Genomic DNA, 23439 nt, shown 5'->3' on the forward strand with positions numbered 1-23439 from the left:
GCTAAACAAGTTAGGGCTGTTCAGCTTGGAGAAGATATGGCCGAGTGGGGATATGATAGAAATCTATAAAACTATGAAAGGACTTGAATGGGTAAACATGAATAGATTATTTACTTTTTCAGATAATACAAAGACTAAGGGGCATATAAAACAAATTGGTGAAAATTGATTCACACACAATTAAGTGGAATTCATTGCCAGAGAATGTAGTTAAGACAGTGTAGCTGAGTTAAAAAAAAAAAAAAAAAAGTTTGAAGAAGTTCCTGGAGGAGAAATCTATAAACTGCTATTAATCACACTGACTTGGGGAATAGCCACTGCTTATTACTGGCATTAGCAGCATGGAATCTATTTAATGTTGGGTAACTCGTAACCTGGATTGGCCACTGTTGGAAACAGGATACTGGGCTTGATGGACCCTCTGTCTGTCCCAATATCGCAACTTATATTCTTATAAGGGCAACTACCCTTTTTGTTAGGAAAGTATATAAAGGAAAGAGGAAAAATGTGATTGTTTCCTAAAAAAGCAGCTAAAAAAGGTAAGAGGGAAAAAAAAGCTAGCACTCATAAGCTACAAGAGATTGCAGAAAGAGGAAGACAGGTGACTGAGAAAAGCTAAAAGAAGCTGGAAAGTAGTCAGGAATTCAAAAGTTCAAATGGAAGAAAAATAGCAAATACTGTAAAACAGGGGGACAAGCTTTTTTTTTTTTTTAAAGATATGATTAGGATAGAAGGAAGTGCTAACATGGCATTGTGAGGCACAGAGGTAAAGGAGAGGAATATGTAGAGGCTGAGGAAAAACAAAATTAATATTTCTGTTCAGTGTTCATTGTGGAAGGGCCTGGAGCAGAACCACATAAAAACAAACCCAAATAAGATCACAAAAACGACACCCCCAGGCAGAGAATACAGACCTCATGTGGCTCAGTAATAGACATGGTCCGCGGGCACTGGGGGCATCGGTGGAAACAGGATGCCATGAAAAACAGCTGAACGGTCGATGGCCGGCAGCCACAGAGGAGTGACACCAGAGATCGACCGCAAACGAGGGGAAAATTAACCTACCTCACTTTGACCATGATGGCAATCAGAGGAGGAGGACCTGGTAAGGAACAGCCGAAAAATAGACTGGGAAAGCAAAACTTTGAAAAAAAAGCAGAGCTCCACAAACCGTGAGGCAAGAACTTTGTGGAAAAAACAAAACTGAAGAGGGACCCCGCATGGATGTGTGGATAGTGGCATGCTCAGTGTGCCAATCAAAGTTTCCTGAAACTTTGACAAAAAATGTTTCCATGCCAGGCTCCATCTGATGTCACCCAAGTGAGGACTACCATCCCACTTGTCCAAGGAGAAACCTCAATTTTCAGAAAAGGATGTTCATGAGGAGATAAACATAAAGTAGAAAAGGTGATTAGGGCCAGATGGGATACACCCTGGGTTACTAACTATGTGCTGGTACCAGTAATGGTTGACCTTTTCCATGCTTTAGAGTTTGGAGTAGTTCTGGAGAACTGGAAACAGGTGGATGTGGTTCCTATTCATAAAAGTGTAAGTAAGGAGGCTAGGAACTGCAGGCCAGTTAGACTGACCTCTGTGGTGAGCAAATTAATGAAAATGTTGCCAAAATAAAAGGATAGTCAGTTTCTGGAATCCAATGGATTGCAAGATCCGAGGCAGCATGGTATTACCAGAGGAAGATTTCATGAGATGAATGATTTAACTTCTTTGATTTGTTGACCAGAAAGTTGGATGAAAGGAGAGTGCTAGATGTAGTGTTCTTGGATTTCAGTAAGGTCTTTGACTTTGTCCCTCATAGGAGACAAATTGAGCTCTCTTGGTATGGATCCTAACATAACAGACTGGCTTGAGTGGGATGCAGTTTGGTAGTGAGTAAATGGAGTTCACTCTGAGGAAGGGACATTACTAACCATATGCCTCAGGGATTGGTCCTTGGACTAGTTCTTTACAATATTTTAGTCAGTGATATCGCAGGAGACTTATCGGGAAAGGTTTGTCTCTGCCAATACCAAAATCTGCAACAAGTTAGATAGGAAGGTGTGGAAACATGAGGAGGGATCTAAGTCAAGCTTGAGGAATGTGACAGCTAAGATAATGCTAAAAACTGCAGTTATGCATTTTGAAAATTGAGAAACACAGGAAATCAAACATTGTAATCAAAGTTCATACTCTGATACATCTCAGGGTGTGACATGGCCCGAAGTGAAAGCTCATGAAAACATTCCCACAAAAAAAAAAAAAAAAAAGAGATATCAACTTTATGAAGCCACACACTGTCTCCAGTTCCAATATCTTCCCCATATTGCATTATACTGTATAGCCTTGTCCCAATGCATGTAAGCAATCTTATCCATCAGGGCAATTTCTTTTAAAGTAGAAAACCAAGAGAAAGTTGCAGACAACCTTTCCAGTAAAGAGCAGCATGCCAACAAAGTCCCATCAACCTCCATCTAATTCTTGTCCAGGTCCACCTGTCTCCAGTATCCCAAGCAGCATAATTGTGGGAGTAAATCAAAGGAGGAGCCAGTGGTATCTTGAATAATCACATGTATTTTGCCACAGAACCGCTGTCCCTTAATACATTCCCACCATATATGGAAAATAAGTCCCAAGGGCCCCACACTGCTGCCAACAATGAGGGCTAGAGGAACAGAATTTTTAAAAATATCAGATACTTAAATGCTTTGTGTAGTAATTTTTATACAAGCTTCTGAATTATTACAAATATAATTTTGCTGCAGATCCCCAGATCAACTGCTAGTTTCATCCAATTCTAACTAAAAGGGATTGCTGGGAACCAGGAAGCTGCCAGGTACTTGTGACTTGGATTGGCCACTGATGGAAACAGGATACTGGGCTTGATGGACCCTTGGTCTGACCCAGTATGGCAGTTTATGTTCTTAACTGGAGATCACAAGATTCCATTGTGCAATAAGCAGTGGATTAGTATCCAGTTCACCATCACCAAATGCTAACAATATAATTTTGTGATGCCCATGGATATAGGGTCCTTCTGAGTCAAAATTATTTCAATGAGATTCCTCTCATGGATTTCTCTCCCCCAGTCTGCTCAAAAGTCAATTTACATATATGCAGGTAAATATGAGTATGTACCAGGAGATAAATTTTAGCCCTAATATCCTCAAATGTAGTGAAAGAACCCACCCATAATTGATCCAAAAGCCTTAAACCCTGCTTAAACCATATTTCCATATCTGGGGAAAAGGTAACAGGTGAAAGGTGAAAGGTGTGCATTTGCAAACAGAGGATACCAGAGGATAATAAGTCTCTTCTGGTCAACAACTTATTTTTAAAACCTGTCGCCATATTTTAAGGGAACATGAAATAAAGGGTGCCTCCTACCAATCTTAAAGACTATTCACCCCAGGTAGATAAAATAAGCTAGCCAAATTATGATTTTGAGTTTGACTTTGTCCCAAATCACACCACACAGAACTCTCCTCTGCTCTAAACCATCCTCTAAGGCTCGGCCTGGATGGAGCTTCAAAGATCAGAGCTTTGCTCTGTCCAGCTGCTCTTCCTTTCCCACACAGCGTCATCTTCCCTTCAGTTCACAAAGCTGATTTCATGAAGTGTGAGTTTCCGAGGCTGTGCAGGGAGGTGGGAAGGTCAGCATGGCTAATTTATCCTGGAAAACACTGGTTTATGGTAAGCAAATTTGCTTCCCCCCCCCCCCCCCCGATCGATAGGCAGGGATGAATTAGCCATGCTGTCTGAGAGTCCCAAGCTAGTGATCAAGAATGGTAACTCCTGTCAGGTGCATAGTCAGCACCATGCTTAGACTGTCCAATCGCTCGAGCTGCGTTGCAGAAGACAGCCTCATGACTTGCAAAGTGAGAGCTGCATCCGAAGAAGCTTGCTAGGCAAGGCAATAATGTGACATGAAGGTATGCAGTGACCACCATGTGGCTGCTTTGCAAAGTGTCCAGCAATGGTACTTTATGTAGATGGGCCACAGACGTGGCCAACGCTCTCACTTGATGAGCCTTCAGATTGCTAAGGGTTTCCGTATGCATTGTGATATCCAATTGGATAGAGTCTGACTGGCTACTGGAAGGCCTGGAACATTTGGGTTGAAAGACGAACTGCTGGGAAACCCATTTGTCAGAGTGTATCCAACACTTGTAGTAAGCCAAGGTTCGTTTACAGTCCAGCATGTGGAACAAATGCTCCATTTTAGTCTGTGTGGTTTAGGGAAAAAGGTTGGTTAAGGTAAGGTGGAAAGATGAGACCACCTGCAGGGAATAGTGAACCAAAGCCTGCAGCTCACTAACTCACCTAGCAGAGGTCAGTCACCAGAAAAGCACTTTCCAAGTGAGCAGGGGCTCAAAACGGGCAGCATAAGCTGTGCAAAGATGAGGTTGAAGTCCCATAGCACTGGCGGGGGGGGGGGGGGGGGGGGGGGGGGCACGTTAACAAGTAACCCTATCATGAAGCATGAGACCAACGGATGGCGAGACTGGCAGGCTGTTGTGCGGCACTCAGATGAACCAGCGGGTACGCAGACACCAAGCCCGCCTAATATAAGGAGTGTAGGTATCCCAGCAATAGCTGCAGTGAACAGGAAAGGGGGGGGGGGGCTACCTTCTGACTCTCACCAGGCTAAATACCTTAGCCACTTGCCCTGATAGTTCCTCCTGGTAGATGGCTTCCTAGACAATACCAGGACATCTCAATACCACCCTCTCAACATCCAGGCTGTCATATGCAGGGAGAAATGCATGAGATGGAGAAGGGTGCCATCATCCTGGGTCAGTAGGTCCACCCTGTCAGGCAGGAGGCTCGGAGGAGCCACTGACAGTTTCACTAGATAGGCGTGCCAGGGCTATGCTGGGGTGATGAGAATGAGATTTAAGACATCCACCATACACTTCTGAACTGTCCGTGACGGAAGAGGAATCAGAGGGTAAGCATACAACAGACCTTCCACCCATGGAATGAGGACAGCGTCTGGAGCATCTCTCCTCGCTGGGGTAGACGGAGCAAAAGCTGTCCACCTTCTTTTTGCATTCTGTTGCAAAGATCCATGCGGGGTATGCCCCACTCCCTGAACAGGTGCAAGGCCCACTCATGGGGATAAAATAATCCTGCTCAGCCTGTCTGCTCTGGTGTTGCCTGCAGGGTAACTGAGTACTTCTCTGCCCACTCCAGGATGGAGACTGCTTCCCAGCATGGGTTCCAGGAACCGTACCCTCTGTTGACAGAACATGGCCATCTGGTTGTCTGTATGGATCATGGCCACCTTGCCCCATATGAGATGTCGAAACATGTGGAGGGAGTTCCACATGGTTCGCAGTTCTAGGAAATTGATCTGCTGAGTCCACTCCACGGCAACCAAAGGCCTTGTGCGCACAGGGGTCCCAGATGTGCTCCCCGTCCTTTGGTGAAAGTATCTGGTTAGGATAAGCTGATGGGCTGGAAGATGGCATGACACCCCCACCTGCAGAGTAGCTGGGCATAGCCATCACTTCAGATCTTTCATGGAGGGGATGCAGCGCACTTTTCATAAGGGATGAACGTATTGAATCTACTGCTGCTTCAGCCCCCATTGTAGACGCTGGAATGAAAAAAAGTATTGGGATTAAAAAAAAATCTTTGTTCTGCTGCTGGATGGAGCAGTGTTAAAAGGTTTTGCATTTCTTCCTGAAGCAGGTGTGCCTAGCAACGGAACCCTGGACCAGATGCAGGGGGGGGTGGGGGTGCTTGTCTGAAATTGAGAGAGTATCCTTCCTTGACAATACCGAGTACCCAACTGTCTGAAGTGACCGCAGCCCAAGAGTCGTAAAAAAGTGATATTCTTCCTCTCACTGACGGTGGAGGTGGTCTTGCCTCCCTCAAAAACCCTGCTGGTTCTTTGGTTCGGTGGCTTATGGAGGAGTCCAAAAGGGACATCTGCTGGTAGGTTTGACAGTAGTACTGCCTACCTGTATTCTGCTGCTCCCCTGGTAAGAAGAGAAACAGCGACCACATTCAGTTCTTTTACCTGGGAGACAGTCTCCTGCAGCTTGTCTCTAAACAAGCTGTCACCTTTGCAAGACAGGTCGGTGAACTACTCATGGACATCCTCGTGAATGGCACTAGCACTCAACCAGGCTAGCCTTCGAGCCAATATTGCCCCTGCAGATGTTCGGGCTGACGTTTCAAAGGCCTTATAGATAGTCTAGCAGGTGTCACAGGCTGCCTTCTAGATCTGAGAAGGGCTGTTGGGGAGTCCCTTCCAAGGTAGGGGAGACTAAATGGGGTTTTAAAGACTGTAGGCACTCGGATACTGCGCAATATAAAAAACTGATTTCGCAGTACCTTTGCCTTTAACATGCTTGCCTCGTAAGCCCTTTTTCCAAAGTCATCCAGGTATTTATAATCTTTGTCCGGCAGGGCACTGGAGTGAAGGAGAGATTTCTTGGAACGCTTCAGTGCGGACTCTACGACCACTGAGGCATGTGGTAGCTGCACCGTGTTGTAATATGGCAACTGCCGCATCCTGAATTTCAGGTCAGTCTTCCTTGAGGTGAGCTGAACCGAGAAAGAAGAGTCCCAAGCCTTTGCCATCACTGCATCTAGCACCACATGGGATGGCAAAGCAGCGGGCTCAGCTGGGACCTCCAAGATTTTGAAAATACCCAATACCTCTGCGTGAGGATCCAGAATCTTTTGTCTCAATCCCAAGATGAACCCCCAATTTCTCAACAAATTTAGAATAAGATAGGTCTTCTGGTGGAGAGGAGGGCTCTGGTTGTTCCTCAAGGGGGTCCCGAGGGGATGCCTGTGGAGGATCCCAGGTAAGAAGAGGGGAATCCTCTGGTTCTGATTGTGGACATGAAGGCAGATTCTCAACTCTGTGCCAAACCAGTGAACCCTTGCTGGTAGACTGCGACGGCGACCTGTGCAGCCACAGAAGATGGTGCTGAGAAGGGCTAGAAGGGAATTTGGCATCATCCTCCCAAATTGTGGAAGAAATGAGAAAGTATTTGGGAGATCTGGGAAATGGCATGAGACGCCAGGGAAGCCCTGCCCACTGTGGTCTGCCTCCCTCAGTCTTTGGTGGATATTTTCCACCCGTAGGATGTCCAAAGGTGTCCCCTGTACTATGTGCATCACATGCTTCTCTTCAAGGGAAGCCCTGTGCCATTTCTGTAGGGGCTCCTGCAACTGAGAAGTTTGCTTGCAGTGGGAGCTCGAAGACAAGTGATCTGAGAGGGGTTCCACATCAGAAAACCCCTTCCGGTGAAGAAACCACTTGGGGGATCCACCTGAGCCGACTTCTTTCTGTGACAGTGAGAGTCGTGAGCTTGTGGCATTAGATGTGGAGGGTGGGAGTCGTGTATGTCGACCGCTTTTCCTGCGTCAACTGCACAGGAAGACAGAATGTGCCGGCTCCGCTCAACACAGCTGTGTGTTGGAAGATTTGGTCGCCAACGCACATGTATGTTCCTGAGTCGATGGTGCAGATGGCGAGGTGCATTTTGATGCTCTAGACTCCACACTCTCTCTTATGCGTCACATCTCCCGACACTAGACGCTGTCTCTCTGGAGCACGAGCCCATGCAGACACCTCCAGGGGATGAGCTGCTTTCCCTGACGCACCGGGGGGCTGCAGAGAAGAAGCTCTTAACCTTATACGGCCTGTCAGAGCATGGCCCCGGAGAAAAATGGGCTGGGCACTTCTCCAGGATAAGAGACACCTGAACTAGAGCTCTTGTCACGAAGCTGGGTGATCTTTTGAGCTCTCTGCGTTTGGGCCCAGGGGGGGTGGTGGATTGATTGTGCCCTGGGCTCAGACAGAGGTAGCAATAGTTATGGCCGTCCATCGCTGACATTTTGCCACACTGGCAAAATTTGAATCCCGGCAGTCAGGGAGGCATAGTCGCACTAAAGTGTGCTGAATTATGTGGAGTCTTGATAAAAACCAGGAAAAAAAAAAAAAGCTATCGAGAAGATCTCTAAAGCTTCACGTGCGGCTCGCAACACAGAGAAAAAAAAAAAAAGACTGAAGAGAAGATGGAGCTGCATGGGAAAAGAGCAGCCGCACAGAAAAAAAGCTCTGATCTTTGTGAAGCTCCATCCAGGCCACCCCCTAGTGAACATCCCAGACAGCATGGCTAATTCATCCCTGCTTATTGATAGGAAAAAAAACATTACAAAACTTGCACAGGACTAAAATTTTATATGGTGTTAGGAAACAAAAAAAACCAAAAAAGATTAACAGCCCCACAAAAAAACAAAACAAAAAAAACCTTGCTAAAGTATACAAGCCACTTAATTCTTAATACATGTTCCTGCAGTATTTGCCACAAGTGGATGCAAACTACTTTTTTTTTTTCCAGAATACTCTGATGCTTTACAATAAAGCTAGTGCAGGTGTGGATCTACTAGTGGCTTACGTCTAGAATACTTGTGGTCAATGAAATCAAAAGCAGAGCACAAATCCTTGAAAATACAAGCAGCAAAGCTCCATACAAATTGCTATACAGCAGATTTCAGATAGGACACTGCTATAATTTCCAACTACTGCACATTTATTCCAGTGGCAGAGCCAGAAATGAATTGGGGGGGGGGCCCCCCAAGGATAACATGGGTGAGTAGTTGACATACAAAGTCTAGGCCCTACTATTTGTACTCCATGCCTTACAGTGCACCTGACAATGGATTTCTAAGTAGTTTCATGAGTGATGCTTTAAAATATTTTAATTCTATTTCAAGCACTTACCCAGTATTAAAAATACCTTATTAAATCTATATTCATTTTTTATATTGCAGTTTGTAAACTTGTTACTTTTTACATATGTAACAAAACTCAGATCCAATTATGTAAAATAAATTTATGAATCCTTTTTCCAAAAATGCAAAGAATCATAACTACAATAAAACAGCAATAATCATAAGAACTTAAGATGTGCAACAGATGTAGGACATACAAAAAATATATTTTCAAATGCTGGTGCCAGCTCAGTGACAGCAAAACAAACTCCCTCCTGTGCCAAACACTTTGTGAAGTAAGACAAATCCCTACAAAAAAATCCCACCTAAAACCTTCCCATGCCATACCATAACAGCAGTAATTCTCAGGACTCAAACAGCAACCTTATCTTAAAAAAGGCAGCAAAGGCAAACACTACACAAAGTCCTAGGACACCAATACACTACATAGTGGGCATACAGAACAGGCCGAACTGTTACAGCAGAGTTGCTTACCTGTAACAGGTGTTCTCACAGGACAGCAGGATGTTAGTCCTCACATATTGGGTAATATCAGGATGGAGCCCAATCATGGAACACTTTTGTCAAAGTGTCTAGAATTTTGACTGGCACCTACTGGACATGCCCAGCATGGCACCAACCCTGCATCCAGCAGGGGTCCTCCTTCAGTCTCGTGTATAGATAAAGTACGTGCGAAAAATAAAAATAAATCGCAAGCGAACCCAACTCCGCGAGGTGGCGGGCAGGTTTCGTGAGGACTAACATCCTGCTGTCCTGTGAGAACACCTGTTACAGGTAAGCAACTCTGCTTTCTCACAGGACAAGCAGGATGGTAGTCCTCATATATGGGTGAGTAGCGAGCTGAGGATACCCGAGCAATGCACCAAATACACCCAAACACGTGCAATAGGCACAACAACAGAGGTGGATTTGGGTAGGAGGGCATCCTGAAAACCCTGAACGGGTCGCTGGTAGGATGTTGGGTAATTAAGCTGAGAATAAGTTTCGTAGGATAGACTGACCAAAAATGAAATCTTGCCTGCCAGCCTTATTCAAGCAATAATGGGCTGCGAAGGTATGGAAAGAGCTCCAGGTCGCAGCCTTACAAATATCAATAAGTGGCACCAAACGAAAGTGTGCCACTGAGGTTGCCACACCCCTTACAGAGTGTGCTTTCACATGGTCCTGTAGTGGAATGCCTGCTTGCTGGTAGCAAAAAGATATACAGTCCGCTAACCAGGAGGAAAGGGTCTGTTTTCCCACTGGATTTCCCAATTTGATGTTATTGAAAGAAACAATTGAGTGGGCTTCCTGTGGGCTGACATGTGCTCCAGATAAGAGGCTAGGGCACGTCTGCAGACCAGGGAATGTAGAGCCTTTTCTCCTGGGTTTGAATGGGGCCTTGGAAAGAAAGTAGGTAAGATGCATTGATTAAGATGAAATTCCGACACTACCTTTGGTAAAAACTTAGGGTGTGTATGGAGGACCACTCTGTCATGTAGAATTTTACTGTAAGGCGGGAAGGTGACTAATGCCTGTAACTCACTAACTCTGCGCGCGGATAATATAATGAGAAGAAAAATTACTTTCCAGGTGAGATAGCGGAGATCGTAGGAGTGAAGAGGCTCAAACAGAAGTTTCATGAGCAGCCCTAAGACCACGTTACTGTCCCAAGCAGGGGCCAGAGGGTGCAATGGAAGTTTCAGGTGGATCAAGCCTCTCATGAACCGTGTGACTAAGGGCTGTGTCGAAATAAAGACATCTCCTACTCCGTTGTGGAAAGCGGCTACCGCACTGACATGCACTCTTAGAGGAATTTTTCAGGCCTGACTGACAGATGCCAGAGATAGTCCAGAAAATTTGCAGTGGAACAAGTGAAGGGGTCCACTGACATGGACGTGCACCAGACCGAAAACCTTTTCCACTTAGAATGAAAAGAGCGTCTCGTGGAAGGCTTTTGTGAAGCTACCAGGACTCGGGATACAGACTCCGAAAGGGTAAGGGGTTGGAGTATTAACCTTTCAAATTCCAGGCAGTCAGGGATAGGGCCTGGAGGTTGGGGTGGCGAAGGAACCTGTCTTGAGTTATCAGAAGCAGATCCTCCCCAGAGAAATGTGCCAGCGAACTGATAGGTCCCGGAGGATTGGGAACCAGACTGGGCATGGCCAGTGAGGGGCTATCAGAATCATTAAGCCCTTGTCCCTTCGTAACTTCACGAGAGTGATATGAGTGGAAGTGGAGGGTACGCGTAGAGGAGACCGCTGGACCACGGGAGGGAGAAAGCGTCCCTTGGTTGTGAGTGGCGGCTGCGAGTGAGGGAGCAGAAGTTCTCTACTTTGCAGTTGTGAATGGACACAAAAGAGGTCTATTTGCGGATACCCCCAACATTGGAAGATTGTGTCCACTACCTTGGGGTTGACAGACCATTCGTGCAGATGGAACGTTAGACTCAACTTGTCTGCTAGAACATTGTCCATGCCCGCCCAAGTAGGTCACTGAGGTACATCAAGTGGGAAAGAGCACACGCCCATATTCTGTGCAGCTTCCTGACACAGAAGGTAGGAGCCTGTTGTCCCTTGCTTGTTGATGTTCCACAGCGCCACCTGGTTATCAGTCTGAATCAGGATGGCTTTGTTTGAGAGTCAATCCTGAAAGACTTCTGAGGGCATATCTGATTGCCCGAAGCTCCAGGAAATTTCTGATGTTTGGCTTCCTCTGGATACCAGGTTCTCTGAGGCTGGAGCCAGTCGACATGAGCACCCCAACCTAGATTGGAGGCGTCCATTGTCAGGATTATTTGAGGTTCTGGAATTTGAAAGGGAAGGACTTGAAAAAGATTGGAGAGCTGCATCCACCAGGCCAGCGACATGCGGAGCTGCTTGGTAATGTGGACAATGCAGGACAATGAATGATAAGCCTGAACCCACTGGGACTTCAGAGTCCACTGCATGACTCATGGCGAGGCACGCCATTGGAGTGACATGTACAGAGGATGCCATGTGACCCAGCAAAATGAGGAAATGACGAGCTGTCGAGTAATCTAGATTCTGGAGACATTGTGCGAGGGATATGAGTATGAGCTCGATCCTGAGGGAGGAATGCTTTTGCCTGCATGGTGTCCAGGTCGGCTCCTATGAAGGATAGGGTTTGAGATGGAACTAGGCTGGACTTGGGATAGTTGATCAGAAACCCGAGAGAAAGTAATTTATGGAGAGTTAGATGTAGGTAGGCTAGTGCATTCTTTTGAGCCTTATCAGCCAATCGTCGAGATAAGGGTAGACATTGATGCCCTGACACCTAAGGTAGGCCGCAACCACTACAAGGCAGTTGGTAAAGACTTGAGGTGCAGATGCTAGGTCGAAGGGCAGTACCCAGTACGGGAAGTGCCGGGGGCAGACTAGGAATCTAAGGAATTTGCGGTGAGACAGTGATCAAGATGTGTGTGTACGCATCTTGAAGATCCAGAGAGCAAAGCCAATCTCCTCTTTGCAGAAGAGGAAGTAGAGAGCCCAAGGTTACCTCCTGAACTTTTCCCTCTGTAGATACTTGTTTAAAGGCACACAGGTCCAGGATTGGACAAATGCTCCCTGACTTTTTTGGAATGAGAAAATACCGGGAATAGAACCCCTGCCCCTGCTGAGAGAGGGGCACCGGTTCTATCGCCCAGGATTTCAGGAGGGTTGAAACCTCCTCCTCCAGAAGAGAGGAGTGGTCATACAATCCCCACATCGGCCGAGGTGGGGAGTCTGCTGGTACAGACAGGAAGTTGAGGTGGCAATGTTGAGTCAGTACAGCTAGTACCCACTGATCTGAAGTGATCGTGTGCCATATGTTGGTGAAGTGGCACAACCGACGGCCAACGGGTACGGACAGTAGAGGTGGTTGGCTTATGCTCTCCAGTGAGGGGTCAAAATCCAGCAGCTGGGCCCGGTGGAGGAGCTGGCTGAGTTTTCTGAGGCCTGGATTGTCTGGCCTGACCTTTCTGGTAAGGTCTGGTGGAGCAACCTCGAGTAGCAGGAGGATAATATCTCCGTGGCTTGAAGGAGGGTCACTTAGTGTCTCTTCGGAATGTCCTTTTAGAGGTGGACAGAAAATCAGAAGGCACCAACGAAAGCTGGCGTAGCGTCTCGTGGTGGTCTTTGAGCTGTGCTACAGTCTCCTGGATTTTGTCCTCGAAGAAATTGTCTCCAGCGCAGAGCAGGTCAGCCAATCGGTCCTGTACCTCTGGTCTCAAGTCAGAGGACTTCAGCCAGGCCCATCTTCATGCACTAATCCCCGCTGCAGACACCCTAGAAGCAGTGTCAAAAATGTCATAGGAAGCGCAGACCTCATGCTTGCCATCATCTAGACCCTTCTGAGCCAGGGTATTGAGTTGATCCTGAAGCTGGTCTGGTAAAGAATCAGAAAATTCTTGGATCTTTTTGAATAGGTCCCTGTTATGCTGGGTCATGTATAACTGGAAGGAAGCAATGTGAGAAATAAGCAATGAGGCATGGAAAACACGACGGCCACATGCATCCAGGGACTTCTGTTCTTTCCCTGGAGGTATGGAAGAATGAGGCTTAGAACGTCGTGCCTTTTTCTGGGCTGATTCTACAACCACAGAATGGTGATCCAGCTGTGGCTTTTGGAAACCAGGGGCTGTCTGTACCAGGTAGGTGGCATCTGTTTTTCGATTCACCGGTGGTACAGATCCTGGATGCTCCCAATTCCTCTTCAACAAGTCCTGGAGGACTTCATGACAGGTATGGACATGATCTCCTTGGGTGCATCTATGAATTGGAGCACTTCCAGCATCTTGTGTCTGGAGTCTTCTTCCGTCTGAAGTTGGAATGGTATGGCTTCAGACATTTCCTTTATAAAATTAATAAAGGATACATCCTCTGGAGGAGAATGTCTTCTCTCCTCAGGGGGAGATGGCTCATCACCTGCTCCCATAGGATCTCCAGAAGGAAGTAATGGTGCTATTCCTGAAGGATCAGGTCGCATCGGTGGAGGCACAGACGACGGCACAGACAACGATGGGCAAGTCAGTGGCAAAATGCCAGATGGCCTGGGTATAGGTTCCGGCCTCTGTGCTTGCTTACCATCTGATGACAAAGGAAGCGGGGTGGAAGGTGTTGGGACATACCGGTAATCCTCAGTTCCACCAATGGAAGGGCACTGATCAACACATCCAACCTGCCGAGTAGCGGTGCGAGCACCATGGGAATTGGGTCAGTGACTGGAGCTGTCATCTGTGCCTGTGATGGACGCTGGAAGCCCTGCAGTGCCTTTCCGATGGCCTCTTGGATCATCCGATCCAATTCCTTGCGGAAGCCTGGGGCGTGGAAACCCAGCTCCGGAGTAAGAGGCAGCACTGGCGTAGCCGGAGGCTCCACCGGTGAAAGTGGAGTCGCGGCTCCCTGCACCCTATGGGGTAGAATTTTTTTGAAGTTTTAGAAATAACTTCCGTGAAGAAAATTCCTGTCAGGAATCTCTAGAGAGCTCCTTAACCCGTGTGGCTACTGCTGCATGGAAAAAAATGAGACTGAAGTGGGACCCCTGCTGGATGCAGGGTTGGTGCCATGATGGGCATGCCCAGTAGGTGCCAGTCAAAGTTCTAGGAACTTTGACAAGTGTTCTGTGATTGGGCTCCATCCTGATGTCACCCATATGTGAGGACTACCATCCTGCTTGTCCTGTGAGAAAAATCCTTACTAAAGTTAAACTAGCCAAAATACTGCACTTCTGTCACATGAGCAACACAAAGACTTACCTAATAGAGCATAAGGAATTACAAAATTAGAAAACAGACAAAACTGAAATGGAAAGCCTGAGAAACCAGCCTCAGCCTCTCAACATTGGAATACTGAAAAAACAGCAAAATACAAATAACACATCACCCCTATACTTAAGAGCCTTCACTGGCTCCCCATTAAGTTCAGAATTATATACAAAATGCTAACTATAATACACAAAACCATCCACTTACAAACCACACTCGAATTAACTTGCCCTCTCCGATCTCATTCAGTCTCCAGACCCATTAGATCAATGTACTTAGGCACCCTTTATGTACCCCCTGCTAAGTCCTCAATGAAGAAATGTGCCTTCTCGATTGCTGGTCCCAATCACTGGAACAATCTGCCTTCGGACCTGTGCTTAGAACCATGCCTGCGGACATTCAAGAAGAATCTGAAAACCTGGCTCTTCACCGAAGCCTTCACTTAAATTCCCATGCTACCAATAAAGCACCACACTACCTATAATACACCATACATATTAATGTTTCACTTGTATATTACTCCATGTTCAAAGTATACTCATTCATTAATTGTTCTCTGTAAAAATCTAATGCTTAATTCACAATACTCCTTGTTTAATGTATACCTTATTTATTAACTGCGCACTGTTGATTGTTTACTGTTCTATGTACACCATGTGTATGGTATTTCTAATGCTGGTTATCTGTAAACCGAAGCGATATGTACTTGTACATGATCTCCAGTATATAAAAGTCTTTAAATAAATATAAGAAATGCAGATTCCTTAAGATGGCATATTCCAATTGCAGAAAGTTAAATTTATTTTTTTTTTTACCTTTACTGTCTGATTTTAATTTTTCTAAATCGGTTGGTCCTAGTCTTTGTTGCCCTTATCTGTCTTTTCCTAATTCCTTGTTCAGGGTCTTATTCTGTTTCTTCTCTATCTTCTTTCCTTCCTCCTTCATACACACATTCTCATAGGCTCACACACACATGCACCCCCCCCCCCCCCCCCCCCCCCCGAGGCTTCTCGCTCTCACACAAAAATCAGGGCCTCTCCCCTCTTCCAGACCCTCCTTGCTGCAAGGCCTCTTCTCTGGCTGTGCACATTGAGCTCTGCGACAGCACTGAGAATGTCAGGCCTCTTCTCAGACTGTGCTTTTTGAGCTCCGCAATGGCATGGCCCCTCTTCTCAGGCCACATGGGATGAGCTCTGCAACGGCCCTGTGAAGGTCGAGTCAGGCCTCAGGCCGTGCGAGATGAGTTTCGTGTTGGCCCTCTTCTCAGGCACCAGTTAACTGAGTGTGTGGGCATGAGCGTAAAGTGGGTGGGCCACAGCCCATCTGTGGTTATGCCACTGATTTATACATCAAGCACAAATCCTAGAGTAGCTGGAATAGTAGCTCAAAAACTATTAAACTTTGTATCTAGCTTTTTTCTATATCTACTGTACAATTAAAGATGTAATTCCAGTTACATTTGCTCATATGTGCAACTAGTGTTCAGTAGCTGTGTGGCAATTTCATCACATTTCCCTTGATAAGTTGATCTCTTTTAGCCATCTTGAGACAATATCATATACTTACCGTCCCACCAACTATTCTTCCTAATGGATACCATGCTCTTTCATCAAACCAGTTTAAAAATTCATAAAACCCATGAGATGCTAGGTGATGTGTTGATCTGTAGTTAAACCTGGAAAAAGAAAAGGAAAAATAAAATGTACAGCCTGGGAATATCCATTATACTATTTTCATGCGAAACAGTCTAAAGACTCACTGTTTAGAACATTAAAATTTACAAACACCATCCTAGAATACTGAACTAAATTGAGTCAGGAATCAAAAGTAGAGTTAAATTTACAAGGATGTGGGTTTTCTGGAACTTTCCCATGCAAATTTTCAAAAATATTTCTATGCAAGTTTTGATGTCATAAGTAGATTTATGATCTCATTTGGCATGGTATTTATCCCCCATATTCATTTCTCATACTGGATATGAGATATTTTTGAGTAGCCAAGTAGTTGACCTGAATTATTTGATTGGAGGGAGGATGGTGGAAGGAAGCAATAAGATACTTAATGTGGTTTAAAATGTTATGCGGAAATTCAAAAAACTTAAAATTGCTAAGTTTTCCTAATATTGCATATGCATCCATTCACTATTGCTAATGAATTTTATGAAACAGTTTAGAAATGGAAAATTTTCCATTTCACATCTAATTTATTGAATTCTTTAATCGCCTTTCTTTATAAAAAAGAATCAAGGCAATTTACAGATAAAATAGGTATTCCACCATATATGTGTACATTCTTATTGGTTTGGTTGATTTTGAATGTTTTATTTTATTTGTATATTATATTTACCTAACAGTAAAAAATATTAGCTTTATATAAACCATCTAGAACTGAAAGCAATCTTCATTGCTCTCAAGGTATTCATTCTATGTTTAAATACCAAGGCGTGTTAATCCAATCAATCACAAGTAACAATGTATATCAGACAAAGAACAAACTTTTTATATGATTGCCAAGAAGCCTCCAGGATTTGTGAAGTGGCAATTTCCCAGGGGATTTTTCTTCAAACTGTCTTCTAGGAAACCAGATAGAGAGCCTAAGTCACAACCTATACTCTTATAAATGGTTGCTACATGATCAGTATAGGGATTTTTTCAACTTTGGGGGATTCTGTAAATAGACCTCTTTGTAACATCCCTGAATAATGAACTTTCCATACACTATTCAAGGCGCCCAGCAAAGCAGATTCATTTCTCAATTCTATGGAATTGAGGATAACTGAGTTGCATCCCCTCCAATTCTTCTTATAACCAAAACAATTCAAAAGCTAACCAGAGACTAGGACGACGCATATTTTAATAGCCTCTTTTTGGCTTTGTCATATTCCTTGGCATCACAATAGCAATGCGGAGATCCCCATCCCTCATTACACAATGCAACAGGAATCATCTATATCCCAAATCTGCCTTCCAATATCTATGACAGTGCCAAAGACTACCAGTATCCTCTATGCCAGTGATGGAGAACTCCAGTCAGAGTGCCACAAACAGGCCAAGTTTTCAGAATATCTACAATGAATATGCATGAGAGATTTGCATGCACTGCCTCCATTCTAGGCAAATCTCATTCATATTCATTGTGGGTATCCTGAAAACCTGGCCTGTTTGTGGTACTCGAGGACTGGAGTTCGCCGACACTGCTCTATGTTGTTGCTACCTGAAGTAAAGAAGGTTTTTCTAGCTTCAAGGAAGAACGCCACCAGAAAGTCTAAAAACTTTAAATGGAAGAGATTGATGTTCGTATTTAAGTCAAGACTTCAACAGTCCTGTTTATTTATTCTAGTATCTTCTAAACCTAAATCAGATTGAAAACTGTCACAGATCGGCTTAGCCAACATTTCAGAGAAAAAAAAATTCCCTTTAAAGATGGTACATAACCTAGGTGTGATTCAGATGTTGAGCAGTATCTTCTCTTACAGTGACTAGGCTCCTCAGATGAGCACCCCAGCCTTGGATGAAAGCATCTGTTAGAGTCTCTTGGAATTGGGTTTGGTGGAAAAAAAATACCTTTTAAAAGGTTTGAACTATCCAGCCAACATGAGTTGGATATTTCATTTTGTACAACAATGGCTAAAGATGCTGGTTCGATTGACACTTCAATTGCCACTGAGACTGCCTCATACAGAGACATGCAAAGTGACAGATTATTGCTACCATATGTCCTAACATCCTCATGAAGATGTGGTGGAATGGTCTTACCTGTGATTTAAAATCAAGTTTAGTAAGTCACCTGCCCTTAGATAGGGTAGAAATGCTTATCCTTGCACTGTGTTCAGGTGGGTTCCAATAAAGTCTAACAAGAGATGTTATGCTGAATTTTGGGAAGCTGATGAGAAACCCTAAGGATTAATGGGTGTTCATCGCAGAGTGTGGATGAACATCCTAAAGAGAATGGTCCGATATGAGCCAGTCTAAGTAGGAAAGAAAAAAAACCCAGAAACATTCATTAAGTGTGCTGTAATAAGGCATTTTGTGAAAATTCTGGGAGCTGCTTAGAGGCCAACTGGGAGAATACGATAATGTAGTAGTTTGCTATGGTGCAACAGATATTTCCATTAACTTTTGTGTGTAAGCATCTGAGGTTTAGGAAAGAAATCCAGCAGTTCTCTAAAAGGGAAAGATTTGTTCTCAATGAATTCATTCTATCAAGTGTTTGAGATGACAATTTTTCAAAGTTGTCAAATAAGAAGGTTGTGAGAAACTGCAAGAGGACACTGCAAAACTGGAAGACTGGGCATGCAAATGGAAAATGAAATTTAATGCAGGCAAATGCAAAGTGATGCACTTAGGGAAGTGTAACCCAAATTACAGCTACAAAATGCAAGGTTCCACAGTAGGAGTCACCACTCAGGAAAAAGATCTAGGTGTCGTCAAATGTTTAAATCTGCTCAGTGTACAGCAGCAGCCAAGAAAGCAAACAGACTACTAGGGATTATTAGGAAAGGAATGGAGAATAAAACGGAATATCATAATGCTTCTGTATTGCTCCATGTTGCGACCTCATCTTGAGTATTGTGTGCAGTTCTGGTCACTACATCTCAAGAAAGATATAGCAGAATTAGCAGAGGTACAGAGAAGGGTGACCAAGATAAAGGGGATGGAACAATTCCTCTATGAAAAAAGGCTAAAGAGGTTAGGACTCTTCAGCTTGGAGAAGAGATATGATAGAGGTCTATAAAATGAGTGGAATGGAATGAGTAAACATCAGTTTACTCTTTCAAAAAGTACAATGACCAGAGGACAATATGAAGTCACTGGATAATACATTTAAAAATAATATGAGAAAAACATTTTTTTTAATTTACTCAATGCATAATTAAGTTCTGGAATTTGTTGCCAAAGGATATTAGTATAGCTGCATTTAAAAAAGGTTTAGACAAGTTCTTGGAGGAAAAGTCCTGGAGGAAAAAGGTAGAGTTGCAGAAATCCACTGCTTATTCTTGGGATAAGCAGCTTGGAATTTATCTACCCCTTGGAATCCTACCAGCTACTTGTGACCTGATTTGGCCACTGTTGGAAACAGGATATTGTCTTGATGGACTCTTGGTCTGACCCAGTATGGCAAGTCCACTGTTACAAAGGCTCATGATGGGTCAGAGAATGGCTGATATTGTAATTAGGAAATATATGGAATAGAACTCCAAGCTCTTTTCCTACAGTAGAACCAATTTTACTACATTGGTTATTAGAAGAGATGACAGCTCTTGCTGAAGCAGCTCAAATTATTCTAGGCAATACCTCATTAGAGGGCTGTTTAAGGGGGAGCAGACCTTCTCCAAATGACAACTTAAATCCTAAAAAATGTCCCTTTACCAGGATCATTCCTTTATTTTCATCCTCAGATTTCATAACAAAAAACGTATCTTTTCAGAGTGACATAGCAAGAGTGCAATCCAGTATTAGATTTAGCTTTTTTTTTTTATCTATTTTGCACACAAACATTTTGCTTCTCTGTATATATTTTTACTGCAGTTGTGATTTGAACACTTTCAGGGACACACAAATGCTGCATGTCATACATTCTAAGGTGGCCCACTACTCCTAGAAAATTTCATAGTAACAGTTAAAAGATAAAGACCAAAAAGGCCCATCTAGTCTGCCCAACAGCGATTGTATGCGCATTTTAATATGTACATAGAACCCATGATACATGGGTCCCAACCCCCATCCTATTGTGTCCTGCTCCATGCAGGTTACCCTATGCCTTCCAGAAAGCACAATTCAGTCATAATCTGCTTTCCAGGGCTTCAACTGTCACTTGCAGGTCGATCCAGTAAAGTGTGCTCCGTCGGAGCGCACTGTCACCCTGCTCTGGACGCGTGTTTTCCCTTACCCCTTATTCAGTAAGGGGAGGAAAACACGCGGCCCACCCGCAGCACCTAATAGCACCCTCAACATGCAAATGCATGTTGATGGCCCTATTAGGTATTCCCGAGCGATCCAGTAAGTAAAATGTGCAGCCAAGCCGCACATTTTACTCTAAGAAATTAGCGCCGCCCAAAGGTCGGCGCTAATTTCTTCCGGCGCCAGGGAAGTGCACAGAAAAGCAGTAAAAACTGCTTTTCTGTGCACCCTCCGACTTAATATCATAGCGATATTAAGTCGGAGGTCCCCAAAAGTAAAAAAAAGTAAAAAAAAAAAAAAAATTTTTTAATTCGGCCCGCGGCTGTCGGGCCGAAAACCGGACGCTCAATTTTGCCGGCGTCCGGTTTCCGAGCCCGTGGCTGTCAGCGGGCTCGAGAACCGACGCCGGCAAAATTGAGCGTCGGCTGTCAAACCCGCTGACAGCCGCCGCTCCAGGCCAAAAGGAGGCGCTAGGGACGCGCTAGTGTCCCTAGCGCCTCCTTTTCCTCGTTTGCACCGCGTCGCCTAATTTAAATACTGGATCGCTCGCACCGGCAAGGGGCCGGTGCGCGTGCCGGGAGAGCGGGCGTTAGTCCGCTCTCCCACGGACTTTACTGGATCGGGCTGTTCGTGAAGGTTGCCCAGTGCTTCACTACCATTCTTTTGCTGAGAATCCTCCACATTTATTCCTTACTTTTTTAAAGCCTGCCACTATCCTTGTCATCACTCTCTTCCAGGAGGGCATTCTAGGCATCCACCGTCCTCTGCGGAAAAAAATACTGCGACATTGTTCCTGAATCTATCCCTTTGGAGCTTCATATTGTGACCTAGTTCTACAGCTTCCTTTCCATTAATACCGTTCAGGTATTTAAAGTTTGTATCATATCCCCCATTTTGCCTTTCTTCTAGGATATACATTTTAAGTTTCTTCAGTCTTACATCCTAGAGTTTTTGGTTGCCATTCTCTGGATTGTCTCTAGCCTCTAACAACTTTCTGAGATATGGCATCCAGAACTGAATACAAAACTGAATACAAAACTCCAGGTGAGGCTCGTTTTTTGTACAAAAAAAAAAAAACCTGTCAAAGGCACAACCTGAACAGAAGTGTGTTATGGATATCAAATGCTCAAGCATGACCCTCCATTTTTAGTTTAGGAGAAGAGTATCTGTGGCTTATATTTGTATCTAAGCTTTAAAATGGTTTGGTGAACTTTCATGTTGGGATAAAAATCTCATACATGTGTTTTCAATCTTTGTATCCAGTACTCCCAAGTGAAGAATCTGCACAAACTTGAAATTTACAGCAAAAAGCAAGCAGCTTTGATGGACATTTTTAGAACAAATAGGTGTCTATTGGTTCTTGCCATTTTCAAATATTTCTTCAGCCAGTAGAAAGTCCATATTTTCAATTTCACTCAGTCCTGTAGAAACAATTGCTTTTAAAAGTTTGGAATGCAATTGTGACCAGAATGCAAGATCTAAAATACTGATAAGCAGTGTATCCGGAATTTTTCTCCCTTTCAATACTGCGCTTGAAGTTTCTTTGGAGTTGTATTTAATATTAACTAAGTTTTTATCTGAGCAAGAATATGCACCATCTTTGGTTGGAAATTCAACATTTTCACTTTAAATTTCTTACTTGAAGAATCTACTTTTTGCAATACTTTTTGCTGAGATTTACTTTGTGCACCAGAGTTTTTTGGGAGACACTGATCCAAAAAAAAAAAGCATCTTATAAAATCCACTTTAAAACAGACACTGATATGAACACCAATGTTGCCAAATCTAAAAAAGAAAGTTATATGGGAAACTCAAAATTATAGCACATAGATCTCCACAAATTTCAGTTCCTTCCTTTATGCTTTAACGTATTACCAATGCCTATCTCTGAGCCAGTCTCCCGCCTTACACTGCAGGGTAATAGCTAATAAGGCTATAACCCTGCAATCTGAATCAGATGTACTAAGCCTACTGCAGGGTTTTTCAGTGCTAAAGCCCTTTTTAAAGACTTGAGCAATGTTACCACCAAAAAAACCGATTGTAGGCTCAGTGTGGCTTATTACATCAGCCCCACCGTGCCTTTAGCACCTGTTGACCCTTCAGCAAAAGGCTGAAATTATGCCCTTGATTCAACCTGGACAATGAAGATTTTGAAGCTGCCTTTCCCCTGTGAGATTCACTAAATAAAAGGTCCATCAGTTAGCCAAAAGGGATTCATCCTCTTTAAATACCCTTACCATGGCATTTTCGTTGATGGGACAGAGATACTACCTGCTTAACTGAAAGCAAAATGGATCTTTGATAAGGATAGCATTGGTCAAAAGTGACCAACTCTGCGAAAAGACCAGGAGGGATCACTGCCAATTAAGGTCAGTAAATCTGAAATACATCTGGGCAAAGGTCATTAGGAAGGAAGGCCCTTCAATAATGTGACTAAGCATCTTGAAAGGAGAAGATGAGTTCTGAAAACTAGATTCAGATTTCTTTGGGGAACCAAGGCCTCAAAAGGAGGGTAAATATGCTCACAGAACTCCCTGAATCCTTTATTTGTAACATGAAATCACAACTGGCACCCTCAGGGAATTAAGTTTAGTCCTTGCCCAAAAGCTTTCACAAGAAGGTCACTATGGACAGGATGTCTACCTGCTGGGATGAAGTTACTAAAGATTTGAAAACAAGCTCAAGAAATGCCAAACAAGTACATAAAAGCAAGTTTGCTTACCATAAACTGTGTTTTCCATAGATAGGGTGAATTAGCCATGCTGTCTGGGGGGGGGGGGGGGGGGGGGGGGGGGGGGGCGTCCTCCGGTCATTTAGGTGGCGGAGCTTCTCAAAGCACAGAGCTCTGTTCTGTGTGCCTGTGTATGTCCTCTCCCAGCTTGCCTCAGTCTTTTACCCAAGCTTATACTGCACAGTTAGGAGACTGTCCGGGGAGTGGGTGGGTTAGCATGGCTAATTCACCCTATGGAAAACACCGTTTACGGTAAGCAAACTTGTATTTTTCCTCGCACATAAGCAGGCTGAATTAGCTGTGCT

At 44.2% G+C, this 23439-nt stretch overlaps 1 protein-coding gene across 1 annotated transcript in view; it reads right to left on the minus strand.

Moving 5' to 3' along the window:
- STT3B (STT3 oligosaccharyltransferase complex catalytic subunit B) overlaps nucleotides 1–23439 on the minus strand; it is a 217760-nt gene that overhangs the window by 133056 nt on the left and 61265 nt on the right. The window contains exon 2 of the mRNA XM_029589417.1: nucleotides 16070–16178. Coding sequence (XP_029445277.1) covers nucleotides 16070–16178 — 109 coding nt within the window. The remainder of the gene's footprint in view (nucleotides 1–16069; nucleotides 16179–23439) is intronic.

Source organism: Rhinatrema bivittatum, chromosome 2, assembly GCF_901001135.1.
Source record: "Rhinatrema bivittatum chromosome 2, aRhiBiv1.1, whole genome shotgun sequence".
In the NCBI taxonomy this organism is placed as follows: Eukaryota; Metazoa; Chordata; class Amphibia; order Gymnophiona; family Rhinatrematidae; genus Rhinatrema; species Rhinatrema bivittatum.